The sequence below is a fragment of the Acinonyx jubatus genome, chromosome A2 (genome assembly GCF_027475565.1).
Source record: "Acinonyx jubatus isolate Ajub_Pintada_27869175 chromosome A2, VMU_Ajub_asm_v1.0, whole genome shotgun sequence".
Classification (NCBI taxonomy): domain Eukaryota; kingdom Metazoa; phylum Chordata; class Mammalia; order Carnivora; family Felidae; genus Acinonyx; species Acinonyx jubatus.
This window is the reverse complement of record NC_069383.1, coordinates 115,354,531-115,372,767: the sequence shown is the minus strand read 5'-3', so window position 1 is coordinate 115,372,767 and position 18,237 is coordinate 115,354,531. Positions and strand designations below refer to the sequence as shown.

At 52.1% G+C, this 18,237-nt stretch overlaps 2 protein-coding genes across 4 annotated transcripts; one reads left to right on the top strand and one right to left on the bottom strand.

Annotated features, from left to right (window-relative positions):
• The first annotated feature begins 56 nt into the window (after positions 1 to 56).
• On the top strand, positions 57 to 9,309 carry CRELD1 (cysteine rich with EGF like domains 1). Of its 2 annotated transcripts, none has more exons than XM_027042594.2 (11): positions 57 to 251; positions 776 to 969; positions 1,202 to 1,284; positions 4,602 to 4,712; positions 5,041 to 5,132; positions 5,843 to 6,019; positions 6,104 to 6,199; positions 7,126 to 7,209; positions 7,416 to 7,511; positions 7,726 to 7,860; positions 8,321 to 8,812. In XM_027042594.2, the coding sequence occupies exons 1-11, from the start codon at positions 179 to 181 to the stop codon at positions 8,350 to 8,352; spliced, it is 1,173 nt and encodes a 390-aa protein (XP_026898395.1). In that variant the 5' UTR covers positions 57 to 178; the 3' UTR covers positions 8,353 to 8,812. The 2 variants fall into 2 exon arrangements, with proteins under 2 accessions (XP_026898395.1, XP_014924828.2); XM_015069342.3 differs by having other exon boundaries at positions 71 to 251; positions 8,669 to 9,309.
• Positions 9,310 to 9,857: 548 nt separating this feature from the next.
• Positions 9,858 to 17,151, bottom strand: PRRT3 (proline rich transmembrane protein 3). Of its 2 annotated transcripts, none has more exons than XM_027042567.2 (4): positions 16,851 to 17,151; positions 12,939 to 14,019; positions 12,572 to 12,727; positions 9,858 to 11,990 (listed from the first exon to the last, which is right to left on the bottom strand). In XM_027042567.2, the coding sequence occupies exons 2-4, from the start codon at positions 13,960 to 13,962 to the stop codon at positions 10,225 to 10,227; spliced, it is 2,946 nt and encodes a 981-aa protein (XP_026898368.1). In that variant the 5' UTR covers positions 13,963 to 14,019; positions 16,851 to 17,151; the 3' UTR covers positions 9,858 to 10,224. The 2 variants fall into 2 exon arrangements, with proteins under 2 accessions (XP_026898368.1, XP_026898369.1); XM_027042568.2 differs by lacking the exon at positions 16,851 to 17,151 and adding an exon at positions 16,686 to 16,844.
• Positions 17,152 to 18,237: the final 1,086 nt, after the last annotated feature.

Genomic DNA, 18,237 nt, shown 5'->3' with positions numbered 1-18,237 from the left:
TCCGGCATGTGTCTGTGACCGCGCCACTAGCCGATCAGCACACCAGCGGCCCTTTAACACCCGGACAGGTGCAGCCCGGCGCCGCCTCCGGTTGGCTGACGTAGGATGACGCAATGGCACATGGGCCGCCACCATTGGCTGTGGGTAGGCCCCGCCCCCCAGACTGCGGAGCTGGCGGATGCTGCACGTCTTACGCAGCCAGCGGCTGCGGTGGCGTTGGGGAGACTCAGCCGTCGGCGCCCGCGGGCTGGGTGGGTCATCTCTTCCTCCCCCGCAGCCTATGCGGATCTGGATCGTCCCCTGTCGACTAGTGGGCCGCGTCTTTGCAGCCTGCGGGCCGCTAACCTGACCCCCTTTCTTCATATCCGGATCCGGGCTCCTCCCCACAAGACCCGGGTTCCGTTCCGGACTCCTCCCCCCAAGACCGCCCATCCGGCCTCTACTCTCCTATTACTTGGACTCTGACCCATTCTCCCTAATTCTGCTGATCCTGGCCTAAGAACCCATATTCAGGCCTGAAAACAATGAGTTGACTTCTCCTTTGCCAAGGACTCAGGCCACCTCTCCCATCGTGACAAGGATAACTTATTACCGTCTTGGAATTGCAGAATAGGCTCCTTCCTCACCACCTCCCCTCCCCCAGCTGAACCCCCGAGTCTAGCCTCTTTTTCTTATAATAACACACATCTGGGCTCCCAGACCCGCGGCACCTCAGAGCCAACCCTTTTCTCACCTGGCTCCTCCAGTGAGTCATCCCCATTCCCTCTATCTACAGGTTCCCAGCCTGGGTCAGAGATGGCCTCACTGCCCCCCAGAGGCCTGGTCCCACCTCTGCTCTGGGGCCTAAGTCTCTTCCTTAGCCTCCCAGGCCCCGTCTGGCTCCAGCCCTCTCCGTCTCCCCAGTCCTCTCCCCCAACTGAGCTCCATCCATGTCATACCTGCCGTGGACTGGTCGACAGCTTCAACAAGGTGGGTGCATGAGCAGCCTTGTGGGGGGCGGCCTAACCATTATAGCACAGGGGTCGAGAGGAGTTCTGGGATGCAAGTCTGCATGAGTCAGGTACTAGCTTGGTTGCTTACTAGTTGTATATAGCCTTGGGCAGTTTGCCTCTCTGCCTCAGTTCCCTGGTGAGTGAAATACCAAAGTGCTAGAATGTGTCAGGCACTGTACTTAGCCATTACTAATGTTCTCCATTTCCAGGGCCTGGAGAGAACAATCCGGGACAACTTCGGAGGTGGAAATACTGCCTGGGAGGAAGAGAAGTTGTCCAAATACAAAGACAGGTAAGGGGCTGGAGAGGTGGGTTTGTACACCTCACCTCCCAATCTCTGCTCTACTGGTGGGGGCCTGGAGACTCTTGGGGAGTCCTTATTCAACAAATATCACTGAACATCTATAGTACAGCAGTAGATAAGGCATGCAAAAACCCATTGTTAAGGAGCTTACATTCTAGTAGAGGAGACAGTGAATAAGTAAATAGATAATGTCATATCAGGGAAAGAATAGACTACAGAATGGTGGGAGGTGTGATGTTCAAGGTGTGACATTTAAACAGAAACCTGAAGGGGGCGCTTGGGTGGCTCAGACGGTTAAGCATCCGACTTCGGCTCAGGGCATGATCTCGCGGTCCGTGAGTTCGAGCCCCGCGTCAGGGTCTGTGCTGACAGCTCAGAGCCTGGAGCCTGTTTCAGATTCTGTGTCTCCCTCTCTCTCTGACCCTACCTCGTTCATGCTGTCTCTCCCTGTCTCAAAAAAATAAATAAACGTTAAAAAAAAATTTAAACAGAAACCTGAAGTAAAGAAGCAAGCTATGTGACAGTCGGGGAAGGGATTTAGACAGAGTGGGACTGAGCTTGATGTATTTGAGAAGAGGCTGAGGGGTAGTGAGCAGAAGAGAGAATGGTACAACATGAAGCCAGAGGGCCTTGAAGGTCACAGAACGGAGTTAGATTTTATTCTGAGTGTAATGGTAAGCCATTGGAAGGTTTGGAGCAGGGAAGTGATGTGGTCTTATTTATACCTTTAAAAGATCACTCACTGCGATGTAGCAAAAAGACTGTAGGGACCAGAGTGGAGAAAGCAGGGAGAACATTTGGGAGGCTGGTCTTAAGTGTAACAGCAGCATGAGCTAGTGTGGAATCTAGTGGTGGACATGGTGAGAACGGGTCAGATTCTGGGTATATTTTGCAGATGGACTGATAGGGTTTGATGATGGAATCATTATGGGGTATGAGAGAAAAAGTAGAATAAAAAGTCCTTAGGTTTTGGGACTGAGCAACTGGGTGAATAGTGCGGCTGTTCTACGGTATAGGTAAAACTGAGGCAGGACCAGATTTAGAGGAGGGGTGGAATCAGGTGTTCTCTTTGAACATATTGGGCTGGGAGGTCTGTTAAACAGCCAAGTAGAGTTAGATTTAGCTGTGGGGAAATCAGGGGAAATGTAGGAGTTAGAAATATGAATTTGGGAGTCATCAGCATATAGTCAGTATTATAAAACCATGGAATGAGTTGAGACTATAATGAATGAAAGGCCTGAGTCCTAGGCCTTCCCACTTTTCAAAGTCAAGTTGAGGGGCACCTGGGTGGCTTAGTCGGTTAAACATCCAACTCTTGGTTTCAGCTCAGGTCATGATCTCGTGGTGAGATCAAGCCCCGTGTCAGGCTCTGTGCTACCAGCGCAGAGCCTGCTTGGGATTCTCTCTCCTCTCTCTCTGCTCCTCCTCCACTCATGTGCACTTGTTCTCCCTCTCTCAAAATAAATACATAAACAAAAAAAAGTCAAGTTGAAGAGAAGAAATCAGCAAAGACTTGGAGTTAGACAGACTTGGATGTCAGTTGTGACCCTGTGTATCCTAGGGAAGGTCACTTAACCTCTGTGAGCCTCAGTTTCCTCATCTGTAAAATGGGGATGTTAATACTTGCTTTGACTATCTCATAGGATTGTGGTAAGGATTAAACGGTGATGCCCACTGGAAACAAAAGGTTTTGTTATCATGTAACATTGGTCATTTTCCTTTCCCTTCAGGGGCCTCAGTTTCCTCATTTAGGAATGAGATTGGGCAAGATAACCTGAAGAGCACTTTTGGCTGTATAGTGGCTCCTGTTTTTTGTTTGTTTGTGTTTTGTTTTTTAAGTCGTCGTCTCCTATATGCCAGGCACATGCCAGACCCTTTAAATACATTTTATATATATATATATATATAATATATGTGTGTGTGTGTATACATATTTAAAAAAAAGTTTTATTACAGTAAAGTATATATAACATAAAATTTACCACTAGAGACATTTTGTACATTTATAGTGTTTTGCAGTCTTTACCACTCTCTAGTTCCAGGCCACTTTTATCACTCCAGAAAGGAACTCTGTACCTATTAAGCAATCACTCCCTGTTCTCCCCTTCCCCCAGCCCCTGGCAACCATTACTCTGCTGTCTGTGTCCATTGGATTGCTGATTCCATTGGAACCCATTTATGTCTGGCTTCTTTCACTTGTCATGATGTTTTAAAGTTATTTACTTATTTTTGAGAGAGAGAGAGAGAGAGCAAGCTGGGGAGGGGCAGAGAGAGAGAATCACAAGCAGACTCCACAATGTTAGTGCAGAACCCAGTGTGGGGCTCAAACTTATGAACCATGAGATCATGACCTGAGCCGAAATCAAGACTCAGACACTTAACCAATTGAGCCATCCAAGCACCCCTTTTTAAGGCTTAATAAAATTTCATTGTATGGATACTACATTTTGTTTATCCATTCTTCAGTTAATGAATATTTGGGTTGTTTCTACCTTTTTTTTTTTTTTTAAATGTTTATTTTTGAGAGAGAGACAGAGACAGAGAGAGAGCACGAGCTGGGGACGAGCAAGAGCCTACAGAATCCAAAGTAGGCTCCAGGCTCTGAGCTGTCAGCATAGAGCCTGACACGGGGCTTGAACCCACGAACCGTGAGATCATGATCTGAGCTAAAGTCAGACGCTTAACTGACTGAGCCACCCAGGCGCCCCAAGTTGTTTCTACCTTTTGGCTGCTGTGTATAGTATTGCTACAAACATTTGTGTACAAGTGTTTGTTTGAACATTCTTTTGGATATATAACCAAGAGTGGAATTACTGATTCATATGGTAATTGCATGTTAAACTTATTGAGGAAGTGCCAAACTGTTTTCCACAGTGGCTACACCATCTTTCATTCCATTCACCTTCACCATTCACCTTCAATGTAGGAGGGTTCCAATTTCTCCACATCCTGCCAACACTTGTTACATGATGTATTTTTAATCACATATACGCAGCAAGGGTATTATCTTCCATTGTGAAAATGCAGGAACTGAGATATCTTACAACAAACGTGCAGGGCAGGTATTGTTTCCATTTTTCAGATGAGAAAAGAGAGTTTCAGGAGAGGTTAAGTGACTTGCCCAAGGTCACTCAACTAAATTCAAACCCAGGTCTGTCTGACTCGCTAATCAGTACCCCTTCCGTTATGCCCTACGGCCTTTCCTTTGACATTGTCATGGCATGAGGGTGGGGGGAGAGGAGACCTTAAGGAGGGTGGTGGATGGGGTAGAACATATTCATACGATCCCTGCCCTGTCCGGTCAGTGAGACCCGCCTGGTAGAGGTGCTCGAGAGTGTGTGCAGCAAATCGGACTTTGAGTGCCACCGCCTGCTAGAGCTGAGTGAGGAGCTGGTGGAGAGCTGGTGGTTTCACAAGTGAGTTACTGGGGGGCTTCCCAGGGAGGGAGCCATAGGCAGGACCTGGTGGTAAAAGAGGGGGGTGCATGCTGGGGCCTGTGTCCTGGTTTGACTCCTTTTTCCAAACCTAGGTCTGCTAAGGACTTGGGGGGGTACCCAAGTTCTCAGTCTGAGCTTCAATTTACCCCTCTGCCAAATGGGGAGAGGGTGTTGGTTGGGCAGTGTTATGGGTCTTATATCCAAGAAGGGTTGTATCACAGGTTCTTTGGGAGGGTGGGGGGTGGATAGCACCTCTGACACTGTCTCAGCCCCCCTCACTATCATCCCCACCCGCTAACCCCCTCAGGCAGCAGGAAGCCCCAGACCTCTTCCAGTGGCTCTGCTCAGATTCCCTGAAGCTCTGCTGCCCCTCTGGCACCTTCGGGCCCTCCTGCCTCCGTGAGTTTTTCAAGCTCCTCTTGGGGGATGAGGGGACTGCCAAGGTCAGGGATCCAGTCCTGACTCTACCGCATAGCTGGCTGTGTGAGCTCAGGTTGCCCTCATAACTTCTCTGGACCTTTGTTCTCATCTGCCTTTGAGAGCTGTTGAGATGAGCAAATCAGTGGGGAACGGCTCTGAAAAAAGATAAGTGGGCTAGACTGAGTCAGATGGGACTATGGTTTTTTTCATGTATGTGAGAAATGGCCCCACCCACCCCCCATTTCCCATGCATGGATCAGACCAGGCCCCATCCCCTGGACTAAGGCGATCTTCCTAGGGACAGGCGGGTGCTGCTTTGAAGCCCCCATTGTCATCACACAGTCCTGAGGGAGGAGCTAAACCTACTACCAGCCCCTTTTAGAAAAGTCTGGAAGATTCAGATAAAAGACTAAGTGACACAAAGAATAAAAAATAGATAAAACAAAAAACAACAACAACAAAGGGAGAGTGACTAAGATGATAATTCAGTCTTTATAAGAGAAAAGATTTATAAATAACCTGTTCCACAGTGGGGTATTGGTTAAGTAAATTTCATATAGTTTATGATGAAATATTATGTTGCCATTAAAATTGAGTTTGCTCTCCAAAAATATTTAATGGTATGGGGAAATAATCTCTGTATTCACGATTGTGTTTATGATCTCACCCGGTTTGGTATCTGCCCACAGCCTGTCCTGGGGGCGCAGAAAAGCCCTGCGGTGGCCACGGGCGGTGTGAAGGGGAAGGGACTCGAGGGGGCAGCGGGCACTGTGACTGCCAGGCCGGCTATGGGGGCGAGGCTTGTGGCCAATGTGGCCTCGGCTACTTTGAGGCAGAGCGCAACGCCAGCCATCTGGTATGTTCGGGTAGGTAGCCAAGAGGCACAGGGCTGGGCAAGGGCAGATGGGTTACCTGCCTGCCTACCCTCACACTTCCCCCTTCTGACCCAGCTTGTTTTGGCCCCTGTGCCCGCTGCTCGGGACCTGAGGAGTCCAACTGTTTACAGTGCAAGAAGGGCTGGGCACTGCATCACCTCAAGTGTGTAGGTGAGTGAGGCCCTAGCCCTAGGTCTGGGGAGGAAAGCAGCAGCCTGGACTTGGTCCCCATCAGCACACACATCTCTGGGCTAGACCACCACAGTTCCCAACTTCATGGTGATCTCAACCTGTTCGGGAAGGCAGAAAAGTAACCTAGAGTACAGACCGATCTTTGTACAGTTGGAGATGCCCCTGATCCAGCTCTGTAGAGGTGGGGAATCAGGAAAGGCTTCTTGCAGGTGGTATCCCTTAGGACAAGTCTTGAAAATTGAGGAAGAGTTAGCCAGGGAAATGAAGATACTTAACCTGGGGTCAGGAAGCCTGGGTTCAAGACTTGGTTTTGGTCTCTGTGTAGCTATTTATATAAACGAGGGTAAAGGCTAAGCTGCTACAACAGAAAGGTCACCAAAGACTATGACTTAAAGAATATAGAGGTTTATTTTTATCTTATACCACAGTCTTAAAACAAGTGGTCCAAGCTGGCAAGGAAGTTCCACCTGTTACAAGCATTCAAGGACCCAGATACTTTCTGTCTTACAGTGTGGTCATCCCCTTGGGATGTTTTTGTTGCTTGAGATACCTCCATGTTCCATGACCAACACTCAGGAAGTGAGAAAGGGAAGAAAATGCATGGAAGAGTCCACTTCTGTTGTTTTAAGGCCAAGCTAAAAGTGGAGCACATCATTTCTGTTTACATCCTGTTGGCCAGAACTCAATCATTAGGCCACACTTAGCTGCAAGGCAGATTGGAAAATGTCATCTTTAGTTGGGTGGCCCGAAGTCCTACTGCACCTCTGCCTTCGTGTTGGCACACAGCCAGCAGTCTCTGCCAAGCTATTTGAGTCTGAGCAGGTCCCTTCCCCAACAACCTTGGCCTCAGCTTCCCTGTTAGTGCGATAGGGATTGAAATCCGTATCCTGCCTGCTTCCCTGCAGACATCGATGAGTGTGGCACGGAACGAGCCAGCTGTGGATCCAACCAGTTCTGTGTGAACACAGAGGGCTCCTATGAGTGCCGAGGTAAGTGCTGATCCTGTAAGGAAGGAGTGTGGGAAGGGTAGAAGGGGCTGCTCCATGCCCTTTCCCCCAAGTTTCTGCCTTCTCAGGCACCAGAAACCGCCCCCCGCCCCCGACCTCTTCTGGAGCAAGGCTTCCCCCCCTCCACAACCCGCCTCCGGCCTAAGGGCAGCCAGCTCTCACCCTCTTCTCTCCTATCCCTTCTCCAGACTGTGCCAAGGCCTGCCTGGGCTGCATGGGGGCAGGGCCAGGCCGCTGTAAGAAATGCAGCCCTGGCTACCAGCAGGTGGGCTCCAAGTGTCTCGGTGAGTCTCCTGCCAGTGGGGCACAGACACCGTGAAGTGCCTTGCCCACCACAAATTGAGAAGAGCTGGAATGTGGACAGGGCAGGGGAAGGAAGGGTGGAATGTTGTTTGGGCAAGGGCAAAGGGGTGTCCGGATATGAATGAGATGGAGTCAGGGCTGCCATATGTGGGACCCTGGCAGTGGGGGTCTGACCCCGCCTCACCCTCCCTCAAGATGTGGACGAATGTGAGACAGAGGTGTGTCCAGGAGAGAACGAGCAGTGCGAGAACACCGAGGGCAGTTATCGCTGTGTCTGTGCCGAGGGCTACAAACAGATGGAGGGCGTCTGTGTGAAGGAGCAGATCCCAGGTGAGCCCTGTAGTGGCCCCCAGAAACCTGAGGAAGGGAGGTCCTCATCCAGGGGGAGGGCAGGCAAGCCCCTTCTCCAGGCAGCCATAGGCCCTGCCCCATCCCCACTGCCACCCATCCCCCATAAGGCTGCACTGAGACCCAAACCCTACATCTGATCCCCAGGCTGACTTTTAGCGGCCTCACACCTCCCAAGGCAGAAAGAATATGGCACTTGGTGTCAAATCCCCCCTACCTCCCTTCTTATCTGTCCATTGGGGCCAGTCCTTACCCTGGGCTGCTGACAGCTGTTGCAGGCTGTTGTTCTGAGATGAAGGACAACCACAATGATGACGATGGTGACTACTTCACAGCTCTTACCATGTGTTGACACTGTTCCAAGCCTGTTGCATGTATTAAGTTATTTCGCTTCTACAATAGGTCCAGTGCTGTTCGTATTATTCTCATCCTCACTTTACAGGGTGGAAACTAGGATGCCGACAGATGAAATAACTTGCCCAGGACCACATGACAAGCAGGTTGCAGAGCTGCGAGTCAAATCCATGCAGTCTGGCTCTGGAGCCGGGCTGGTACACAGGCTGTCTCCAGACTTGCCCACCACATGATCTTGGGCAAACCTCTTCACCGCTCTGAACCTCAGTTTCCCATTTATTGAGACAGGGACAATAACTGCCCGTTGGAGTTGTTCTCAGCAGTAAATGACATCATGTGCCGGCTTGCTGGGCAACCATGTGGCAGCAATGATGAGGTACGTGGGAAGCTCCAGGAACAGCGGGGGAGTGACAGGTGCTTCTCTTGTTCCTCACAGAGTCAGCAGGCTTCTTCTCGGAGATGACAGAGGATGAGCTGGTGGTGCTGCAGCAGATGTTCTTCGGTGTCATCATCTGTGCACTGGCCACACTAGCTGCCAAGGGTGACTTGGTGTTTACCGCCATCTTCATTGGGGCTGTGGCGGCCATGACTGGCTACTGGTTGTCAGAGCGCAGCGACCGTGTGCTGGAGGGCTTCATCAAGGGCAGATAATCCTTGCCACATTTGCAGGATCTCCTCCTATCCAGGCTGCCCCCAGAAGTCAGGCCTCTTTCCTGCCTGGACACTTGAGGCAGCTTGCTTTATTTTTGAGCGGGGTAAATACCACACCTCACACCTAGGCAGGTGAGACCCTTGGGGTGAAAAAGTAGCCCTAAATATGGATGCCATGAGATCTTGGCCTGGGGGAACTGGGTAGGCTTCACAATGTGTGTGAATTTTTAAAAAAGTATCTCCTTGTGGTGGCTGCTAGTGGGCTTTGGCCCCTGTCCAGGATGAGGGGGGATTCCCTCCAGGGGTGGGCCCATCATAGCCTCCTCCTGCCAGCTGCATGCTGCCAGCTCCTGTTCTGTACCCCTGCCCCTCAGCCGCTGATTATTTATTCATCTCAGGAAATAAAGGTCTTGGAAAATGGAGAAACTTCAGTCTCACTACCTGCCTTCTACTCCCTATGGGTTGGCCTGAGCTACTGCGAGCCCCCCCCACCCCACCCTTGGGGAAATTTTCTAAAACCCTGGGAAATTGAGGGCTACCGTGATGGAGGAGCAGTATAAGGAGGACAGAGGGGCTTGGCCCTGAAGTAGTGTTAGGAGAAGGGGATGGAGGAACCAGGCTTTGGAGAGGAGGTTCCTGGGTTCATTGCCAGCTATCATTTGCCAAAGGACCCTGGACAAATTGCTTTTGTCTCTGATCTTCACTCTTCCCATCTATAAAATGGGCATGATAATGCTTTCCACTCAGGCTTAATAGAATTAAGGAAGATGATAAATACGAAGAGCTGAAAACCGTGTACAACAGATAGATGTTCTGTAGCTGTTATTCTTAAGGCTTCCCACAGTGGGGTACCTTTCCTTTCTGGGTCCTCCCCTCCCCAACATATAGGGGACTTGGGATTGCTGGGGGTCGGGGGTGGGGACTGCTACCTCTTCTCTGAACGGGATCCTGGCATGGCCAGAGGGAGGCATGAGCCAAGTCCTAAGGGTTTATTTCTTTGGCAAAGAGGACAGTCAGTCTGGGCAAGCAAACCTCATCTCCACACTACGGAGTCTGGAGGGGTGTTTGGGGGTACCTGGACCCCATATCCCACACCCAAATCCATGCATGTCCACCCTGTATTCCGCATAAGTCACAGCCTCTGTGCAAAATACCCACTGAAAAAAAATAGATATTTAAAAAACAAAAAATGGGGGCAGTTAGGTTCATGCCCCAATGTTGCCAGGGGTTGTAGTTAGATGGAAACCCGGGAATGCCAGTTTTTCAAATGTTCAGTTGTCCCAGTCGGCCAAGCCATATGGCCATCGAGGGTAGGGCCCCGGTCCTGCATCCCTGGACCCCTCAGAGCTCGATGGTGTCACTGGAGGCGCTGCGGGAGTCCCCGGGCTTGCAGCGAGGCTGGACCTCACTCTGAGGTTCCCCGGACCGGGAGGGGGTGGGGGCAGGAGCAGGGGCTGGGGCAGGCAGTAGCTGCACCGTGCTGGGCAGCTCATCCAGGGGCAGACTGTCCACCGACGACAGCCCGTGACGCCACGGGTTCCAGCTGATCTTGAGCGAGCCCCGGGAGAAGCTGTCCATGGAGCTGCCAGAAACCGCCCCGTCAGGTTCATCTGCGACATGTGGTGGGACCGGGCCGCGCACGCGCACGTCGCTGAGAGACCGGCAGCGGCCCCTCAGGAGCGAAGAGCCTGCGCCCTCGAGCTCGGCGTCGGGGTGGCTGCCCCGGCGCGGCCGCAGCGCGCCCCCGGGCGGCGGGGAGGACAGACCGCGCAGGCCACAGCGCCGGAAAACGCTGTCTCGCACCAAGTGCTCTCGGAAGAGCGCGGCGTCGATGCTGCGGCTCAAGTTGATGGGTGATGGCGGCCGCAGGTCCAGCTCGCTCATCGACGGCGCCGGCCCCACGCTGCTGCGGGACAGTCCAGGGCCACCCTGGGGACCGCGGCCCAACGACGCAGCCGACCCCCAGGCGCCTGAACTGGGCGTGGCAGGCGGCCCACCCTCTGCTGGGTTGCGGATGAGGCTCTTGCTTATGTCCAAGCTGCCTGCACCCACGCCACTAGGCCCCGCATAGCAGTTGTTTGGTCGCTCAGGCACCTCGCTCTTGCCCGAGGGCGTGGGGCACGCCAGGCGCAGCAACTTAGCCCAGCAAGCGTGCTCTGTGGGCGGCCTGGGCCGCGCGGCGGCTACAGCGGCTAGCGCAAGGGTGAGGGCCCATGTCAGCTCCAGCAGGCGCAGCCAGAAGTGGACGCCCCACCAGGCCCACGAAAAGCGACCCACCCGACCTGGGCCCGGGTATAGCCAGAGCGCCGCTGCCAGTTGCAAGCCACTGGCCAGCAGCCCCAGCGCGCCGGCCACGGCCAGCAGCCGCGGGCCCGGGCTGGCATCCCAGCCCCGCGGCCCGTCCAGCAGGCGGCGACGGCACAGACAGAGTGTGCCCAGAGCCACGGCCGCGCCCCAGGCACAAGACAAGCCCTGAGCCAGGAGGTTGAACGCAGGCCTCACTGACAACAGGTCAGTAGTCAGCAACCCCACGCCGTGCGCCAACGCCAACGCTCCCAGCAGGAGCGGGTTTTGCAGCTGCTGTGGCAGCCCCGCGCCCAGCCCGAGTAGGGTCAGGGCCGCCAGCGCAGTGAGCAGCAAGGGGAAGGGCAGGTTGTAGAGTACCAGGCCGGTGCGTAAGCCCAGCCGTGCCTGAGAGCCGTATGGGTCCGCGAGCATGTAGGCAGATCGAAGCCCCGACGCTATGAGCACCAGCACCGCTGCCACCAGAGCCAGCCGGGGCCCCGCAGGGGCAGCTGCCAGTGAGGCCAGTGCCAACAACGCGGGCAACAGGAAGAGCACCCCCACCCCATAGACGTGCAGCTCCCAGGAAAAGCTCAGCACCCGCCGCAGGGGACCCCAGCGCAGGGGAGGGGCGGTGGCATTGGCCGGGGGGCTGGTGGCTGGGGCTGATGCCATGGAGCTGGCTGAGGGCTCCGGAGGGGGTGGCTGGCCCAGGGCGCGCTGCGTAGTGACCCGAATGAGGCCCCGGCGTGACGTCGAGGGGGCCTGGACTGGGGGTGCTGGGGGATGGCTTTGGGGGCGCCCCGGCCACTCCTCGGCTTCATCTGCAATAATAACAATATCAGAATAACCCTTTGAAAAGTGCTTTTGATTTCCCACATTCTCTAGTGTGGTGGGCAAGTTATTTCACTTTTCTAAGCACATCTGTGAAATGGGGATGGTAATAGCACCTACCTCATTGGATTGTGGGGAAGATTAAATGTTTAGCATAGTGCCCAACACCCAGTAATGTTAAACGACATGACCTATCACTTTTATTAATAATATACCAGCAGTTCTCAACATTGGCTGCATATTAGAATCACCTGGAGACGAACTGAATCAGAATTCCTTGGGATGGGGCCTGGGTATTGGAGTTTTTTAAAAGCTCCTCCAGTGATTTGTGGGAGTTGGAGACACTGCACTAAATATATCCAAGTTACATTTACGAATATTCTATCCCCAAAGGGCAAATGACTTGTCCCAGAGTACCCAGCATTAGTTTATTATCCTTAAGTTTTTGAAGGAAGTCCTGGCCAGTTCCTTTAAGGAAGTATTTGTTCCCATTCACTCCCCCCATGTACCTCGGTTTTTAATTATTAGACAGAGTACCCACTCTCCCCCAAACCCCTAGTCATCCCCTCACCTGGCTGCAGGGCCCCCACAGGGCTCTCTGTTCGATTTGTAGTTGGGCCAGGGTCCAAGGGGCCAGGGATGAGGGACTTGGGGGTACCTGGGGTCTCCAGTGCTCCTCTCACCCGCTGGGGGGAGATGGGGTCTGCTCCATTCATTGCTGCTATCTCTGAAATAACAAAAGCAGTTATCACTGCCTGACCATGCAGTGGTCCCCAAAGTCTAGTCCCCCCAAAGGGAGGCACAATCACACTCATTTGCCAGAATGAGGAAAATGGGACCCAGAGAGACCAGAGGTCACATAGAAACTGGGGCATCCAGCTATGCTGGAACACCGTCCCCTCCCAGCCCTACTGGGAAACCTCCACTTTGATACCCACCTGGCTTAGGTTGCACGTCAGGAGTCTCTGTGGCTGGGGGACCTGAGGGCTGGGGTCTTGGTGAGCTCCTCACATCAGAAAGATCAGCCTCTTTGGGTGAGGGACTTGGAAGACTGACTTCCCAGGTCTCCCCACCTCCAGCCTTCTTGGGGAGCTCAAGTGGTAGCTCCTCAGTAGGAGGAAGGCTTTTGGCCAATGCCAGGTCTGGCTGGGGCCCAGGCTCCTGAGAGGACGCCACCTCAGCTGGAGATACCAAACCAACATGAGGGGCTGCTGGATCTTGTTGGGTGAAGAGGGGGCTTTGAGCTGCCTCCTGGAAGTCCTTGCCCCCACCCTGTTCTTCCAGCCCTGGCGTCTTGGTAGTGCCCAAGTTGGGGGCAAGAGTCTGGGAAGGGCCCTGGTGGTCTAAGGGGGATATCTCTGAGACTCTGATCTTGGCTTCGGCCACCAGACCCTCATCTTTAGGTGGTTGTTGTCCCATTTGGCCTCCAGATTCCTCTGGCCCTGGGGAGGGAGAAACTGTAGCTATCCTGAGTTGGAGTCTGGGAGTTATGGGGATGAAAGTGAGATGGGGGAGACCCACTGGATGGGGAGCTGGTGCTTCTTGCTCCATAGGCTCCTGTGAGTCAGGAGGTCCTGTCCAGCCATGAGAACTTGGCCCTCGAGCCATCTGGAGATCATCAGTTACTGGGAGTCCTTCTCTCTGAGCCCTATGGGCTGCTTTAGGTCCGTGCAGGGCTGGGCCAAGGGGAGAATCTGCGGGCGCCTCAGGTGCTTCCTCGGCAGGGACCTGGGGGACATTGGAGTTCCAGGGGCTCTCATCTCTGGACTTCTGCCAGAGGAAGTCGAGGGCATGGGGCTCTGTGCCCATAGGGCCCTGGGGGTCATCTCCTAGGATCAGGTGTGGTTCCGAGTCCTCAAGTGGCTTGGGAAGGTGCCGGCCCAGAGTAGGGCCAGGCCCCAGCGAGAGCAGCAGCATCAGCAGTAGGGGGCCACATACACGGCCCCATGGGCTGGGGGCCATGGTCCACTCTGATGTGTGGGCCTAGAACACTCAACTTCCAGTCCTCACTGGATGAGCCTAAAAAAAGGAGAAGGGGGATGACATGTGAGCATTGGGAGCATCCATAGCTGTCCCAAGGCGGGTGGTGGCAAGAAAGAAACAAAGAGAGCTCCCCTTTCCCTAACCCCTTCCTGTTCAACCCCTTCATGCTGCCCAGAGTGACCTTTTAAAAATGTATCTCTGATCATGCCACTTGCCCTACTTCAAAACCTTTGGTGGCTCCCCATCACCCTCAGGAAATAATATAAGCTTCTCTCTTAGCCTTCCAAGGCTACACCAGGCTGCTCATCCCCTTCAACAACCACTGGGCTGTCCAATGCCCCAATCCTTTGCTCCTGCTGTTCCCTCAGCCTGGACTGCCCTCTCCCTTCTTCTTCACTAGCTGAAATCCTCTTTTTTTTTTTTTTTAAAATGTTTACTTATTTATGAGAGAGAGGGAGACAGAGCATGAGTGGGGGAGGGGCAGAGAGAGAGAGAGAGAGAGAGAGAGAGAGAGAGAGAGACACAGAATCTGAAGACTCACAGAGCTGAGCTGTCATCACAGAGCCTGATGTGGGGCTTGAACTCATGAACCATGAGATCATGACCTGAACCAAAGTTGGATGCTCAACTGACTGAGCCACCCAGGTGCCCCTGAAACCCTATTCTTGAAGGCCTGGCTCAAATATCAGAGCAGTGAAGAGGGAGAAGAACATGTCCCTGCCTTTGAGGAGAGATCTGGGTTTGAATCCCAGCTTTGCTATTTCCTGGGTGAGTCACTTCACCTCTGCAAATCATGGTTTTCCCATCAGTAAAATGGGTATAAGAAAAGTACCTAATTCAAAGGAGCTCTTCCAAGACTTACCTAACAAAACACATTATATAGGCCAGGCCCATAATAGGAGTTTAATAAGCATTAGAGACCTTTTACTTTTCCCTTTGTCCAGAAAGCTTTCTTTCCACCAGCCCCCTGACCTATTTCAACAAAATATGTGAGCACATACTATCTGCCAGGCCCTGGGGATAAAGCAGTGAAAAGACTGACAAGATTCCTGCCCTCACTGAGCTGGCATTCTAGGGTAAGAGGCAGACAATGAATAATTTTAAATAAGATGAGCGCTGAAGAAAATAAAACAGGTTAAGAGATTGATGGGGGCTACTTTACACAGGTGGTACAGCAGGAAGACCTCTGAGAGGTGACATCTAAGCTAGATGCTGATGAGAAGGAGCCAGCCATTTGAAGATAACGAGGGAAAAGTATTTGGCAAAGGGAACAGAAAGTGCAAAAGGCCTTGAAGCAGAATGAATGAAGTGAATTCAGGAAATGAAAAGGCTAGTGTGGCTGGAGCAGAGCAAAGGAAGGAGAAAGGAGCGAAGGGAGATAAGATCAAGAAGGTGGGGCTAGATCACAAGGGCCCTTGTAAGCCACAATAAGCCACCTGGATTTTATTCTAAGTATTACAGGAAGCCAATGTAGATGTTAAGCATGGAAGCAAAAAGGTCCAATTAAGTGTACTGAAAAGGGGGAGGGAGGCCAGTGCAGAAATCCAGGTAAGATAATAATAGTGGCTTGTTTCAGCTTAGACATTTCTTTCCCTGACACCACCTCCACCCCTTCCTATCATCCAGGTCACATAATGCAATCTCAGGTCTCCTCCACTGGCCTGGGGCTTTTCAAGGGCTGCTTTTGCATCTTTATTTCTTGCCTCAGGCCCCCTGCACATGCCTGGCCCTGGGTAGATACGCCCTCAAGTTTCCTCTTCTTGAGTCCCTAGTTAAGCCAGGGAGGCAGGAAGGTGGCCAGGAGACTGCAGGGCCAGGGCACAGCAACTGTGAGAGAGGAGAGGCTTGGGTGTGTTTAGGGGCAGAAGCCCTGCTCCTTTCTTCTCTGGGAAGACTCCCTGGCTTCTCATCTTTGGTGGCTCACAGACCCCTTGAGAAACCAATGAAAGTTCCAGGTGCTCTCTCCAGAAAAATGCCAAGGTTCATCCAAAGTTGTGGACAATTTCAGGGGGTTCAAAGATCCCCCAAAGTAGACTCTGCCTTAAAGTCTTGTTAATTTCTCAAGCATTCACTCTGCTCTGCTCCTAGCTGGGTGCTGGGGACCCAAAGAGAAGCCTCAGTTGCAGTGTCAGGATTGGGGAGGGGGGGTAGCTGAGGAGGAAGGACTGAACAGCCACTGACATATGTCCTGGTTAATAATAGTGCTCCTGTGTTGAGCACTTACCCAGTAAGGCTCCTGCGCTAAGATTAGCTGCCTGTCCTCCATCTCACCCAACCCTCTCAACACAAGCAGGTGTGGGTATAACCATTTCATAGAGGATGAAACCAAGGTTCAGAGAGGTTTCGCAAATCACCCAAGGTCACACAGCCAGCGAATGGCCACACTAGGTGTTGTGAGACCTGCAATGGCTCATTTTGCACAGGGGGTCCAAAAGCTTTTCAGAGGAGGTAGTTGAGTTAGGCCTTCAGTGATAAGCATATGCCATCTGCTCAACCGCCCGCAATTCAAATGAGATGTAGGCATTTATGGGCACGGAGGAGGCTGCCCAGTCCTGGGTTCCCGCTACAGGACAGATTCATGGGGGGATGGGGTAAAGGGTAGGGGGTATCTCTCTGCCCTAGGGACTGGAGAGAGGCCCGCCTGGGGGCAGGGCGAGGGCCGCCGCAGGGCAGCCTCCAGGACCTGGTCCATCTCGGGTTACCTCTCCTCCTCCGGCTCCTCTCCCCTGGCTCCGCGCCTTCCCGCAGTGTCCCGGGTGGGGGTGGGCGCTGGTGCAGGCCTTGCCGCTCGCGCCCAGAAAGGGGGCTGCAGTCCATGCTCCCTGCCTGGGCCCCGTCATCGCCCCCTCCCTCGGCCAGCTCCTCACCTGGGCGCCTAGCCGGCAGCCCCCGCGTTCACCTTGCGCGCGTCCCTGCACCGCTCCCCGCGCCGCATCCTCCGCGATGCTCAGACTTGGCTAACAGAGCCCGGCGCTGCCGATCGCCGAGCCCGCCCACAGGAAAGCCATCCCCACTTAACCCTTTCCCCTTAGGGGTGGATTCTGCTCCCCGTCCTGACCTCCCCTCTCTCGGAGATTCTCAGGGCTAAGAGGGGAACCGAGGTTCCCTTCCGCAGCATCCCTGAATAAGGGACAGCCAATCCTGGTTTGCACACCTCGTGGAGCTCACTGTCTTTATACCTGTATACCTATATCCTTATAGGGATATATATATACACACACACACACACACACACATATACATATATATATATATATATATATATATATATATATATATACATACATACATATATACATACATACATACATACATACCTAGAGGTAAATCCTACTTACAGCTTGCTGTTTATCCTTCAGATCTTTTTCAATGCACAGTCACATATACGTTTTAAATAGAAATGAGATCACACTGTACATACTGTTCTGTAACTTGCCTTTCTTCACGGTGGAATATGTGCTGGCACATTTTCCATGTAAATTTCTACAGATCCATTTCATTTCTTGTATCTGCTGTTGAGAATTGAAGCATGCACTCAGCCTATACTTTTAATTTATCCAGTCCTGAGGTTGGAGATGTAGATTGTTTCTAGCCTCTTGCTGGCAGGAATAATAAGGCAGGGGCCATTCTTGGGTAGACATCTTGGGGCACAAGCACTAGTGTGCCTGTCAGATAATCTCCTACGTGAGGTATGGTTAGATCTAGGAGTCTGCACATTTTCAGGTCTTGATAGACACTGTCAGAATGCCCCTGGTCCCTCTTTGGACAGCTCCTGATGTACTCAATGTCCACCATCGGGTTCAGTAACATTAAGAGAAATTTACACAAGGAATACATGTGGTCGTTAATATGATGTGAAATCTTTAATGCCATGGAGAAATTTCCAGGGTAGATTATTGTTTATTTATTTAAATTTCAGTCATTCTATGTAAAAATCATGTAGGCTGATTGTCCCAAGTCAACACAGAAACGTTCAAAGAACACATTCAATGTCTTACTTGTGGCCTCTTCAAGTCTGCCTCCCCAGGTGTACCCACTGTTAGCATCATGTTGTTTCCTTTACTTATAAAAACATGTATGTGCATGCTATTCTTCTCACAAAAATAGGATCATACTATGCATATTATCCTATAACTTTCTTTTGGCCTTAAGCAATATATGTTGGAAACATTCTGAAGGCAATGCATACTTATTAGCTCCACCCTTTTTTTCAACTAGCTGTGGAGTGCTGCATGGTGTGGATGCACTGTCATT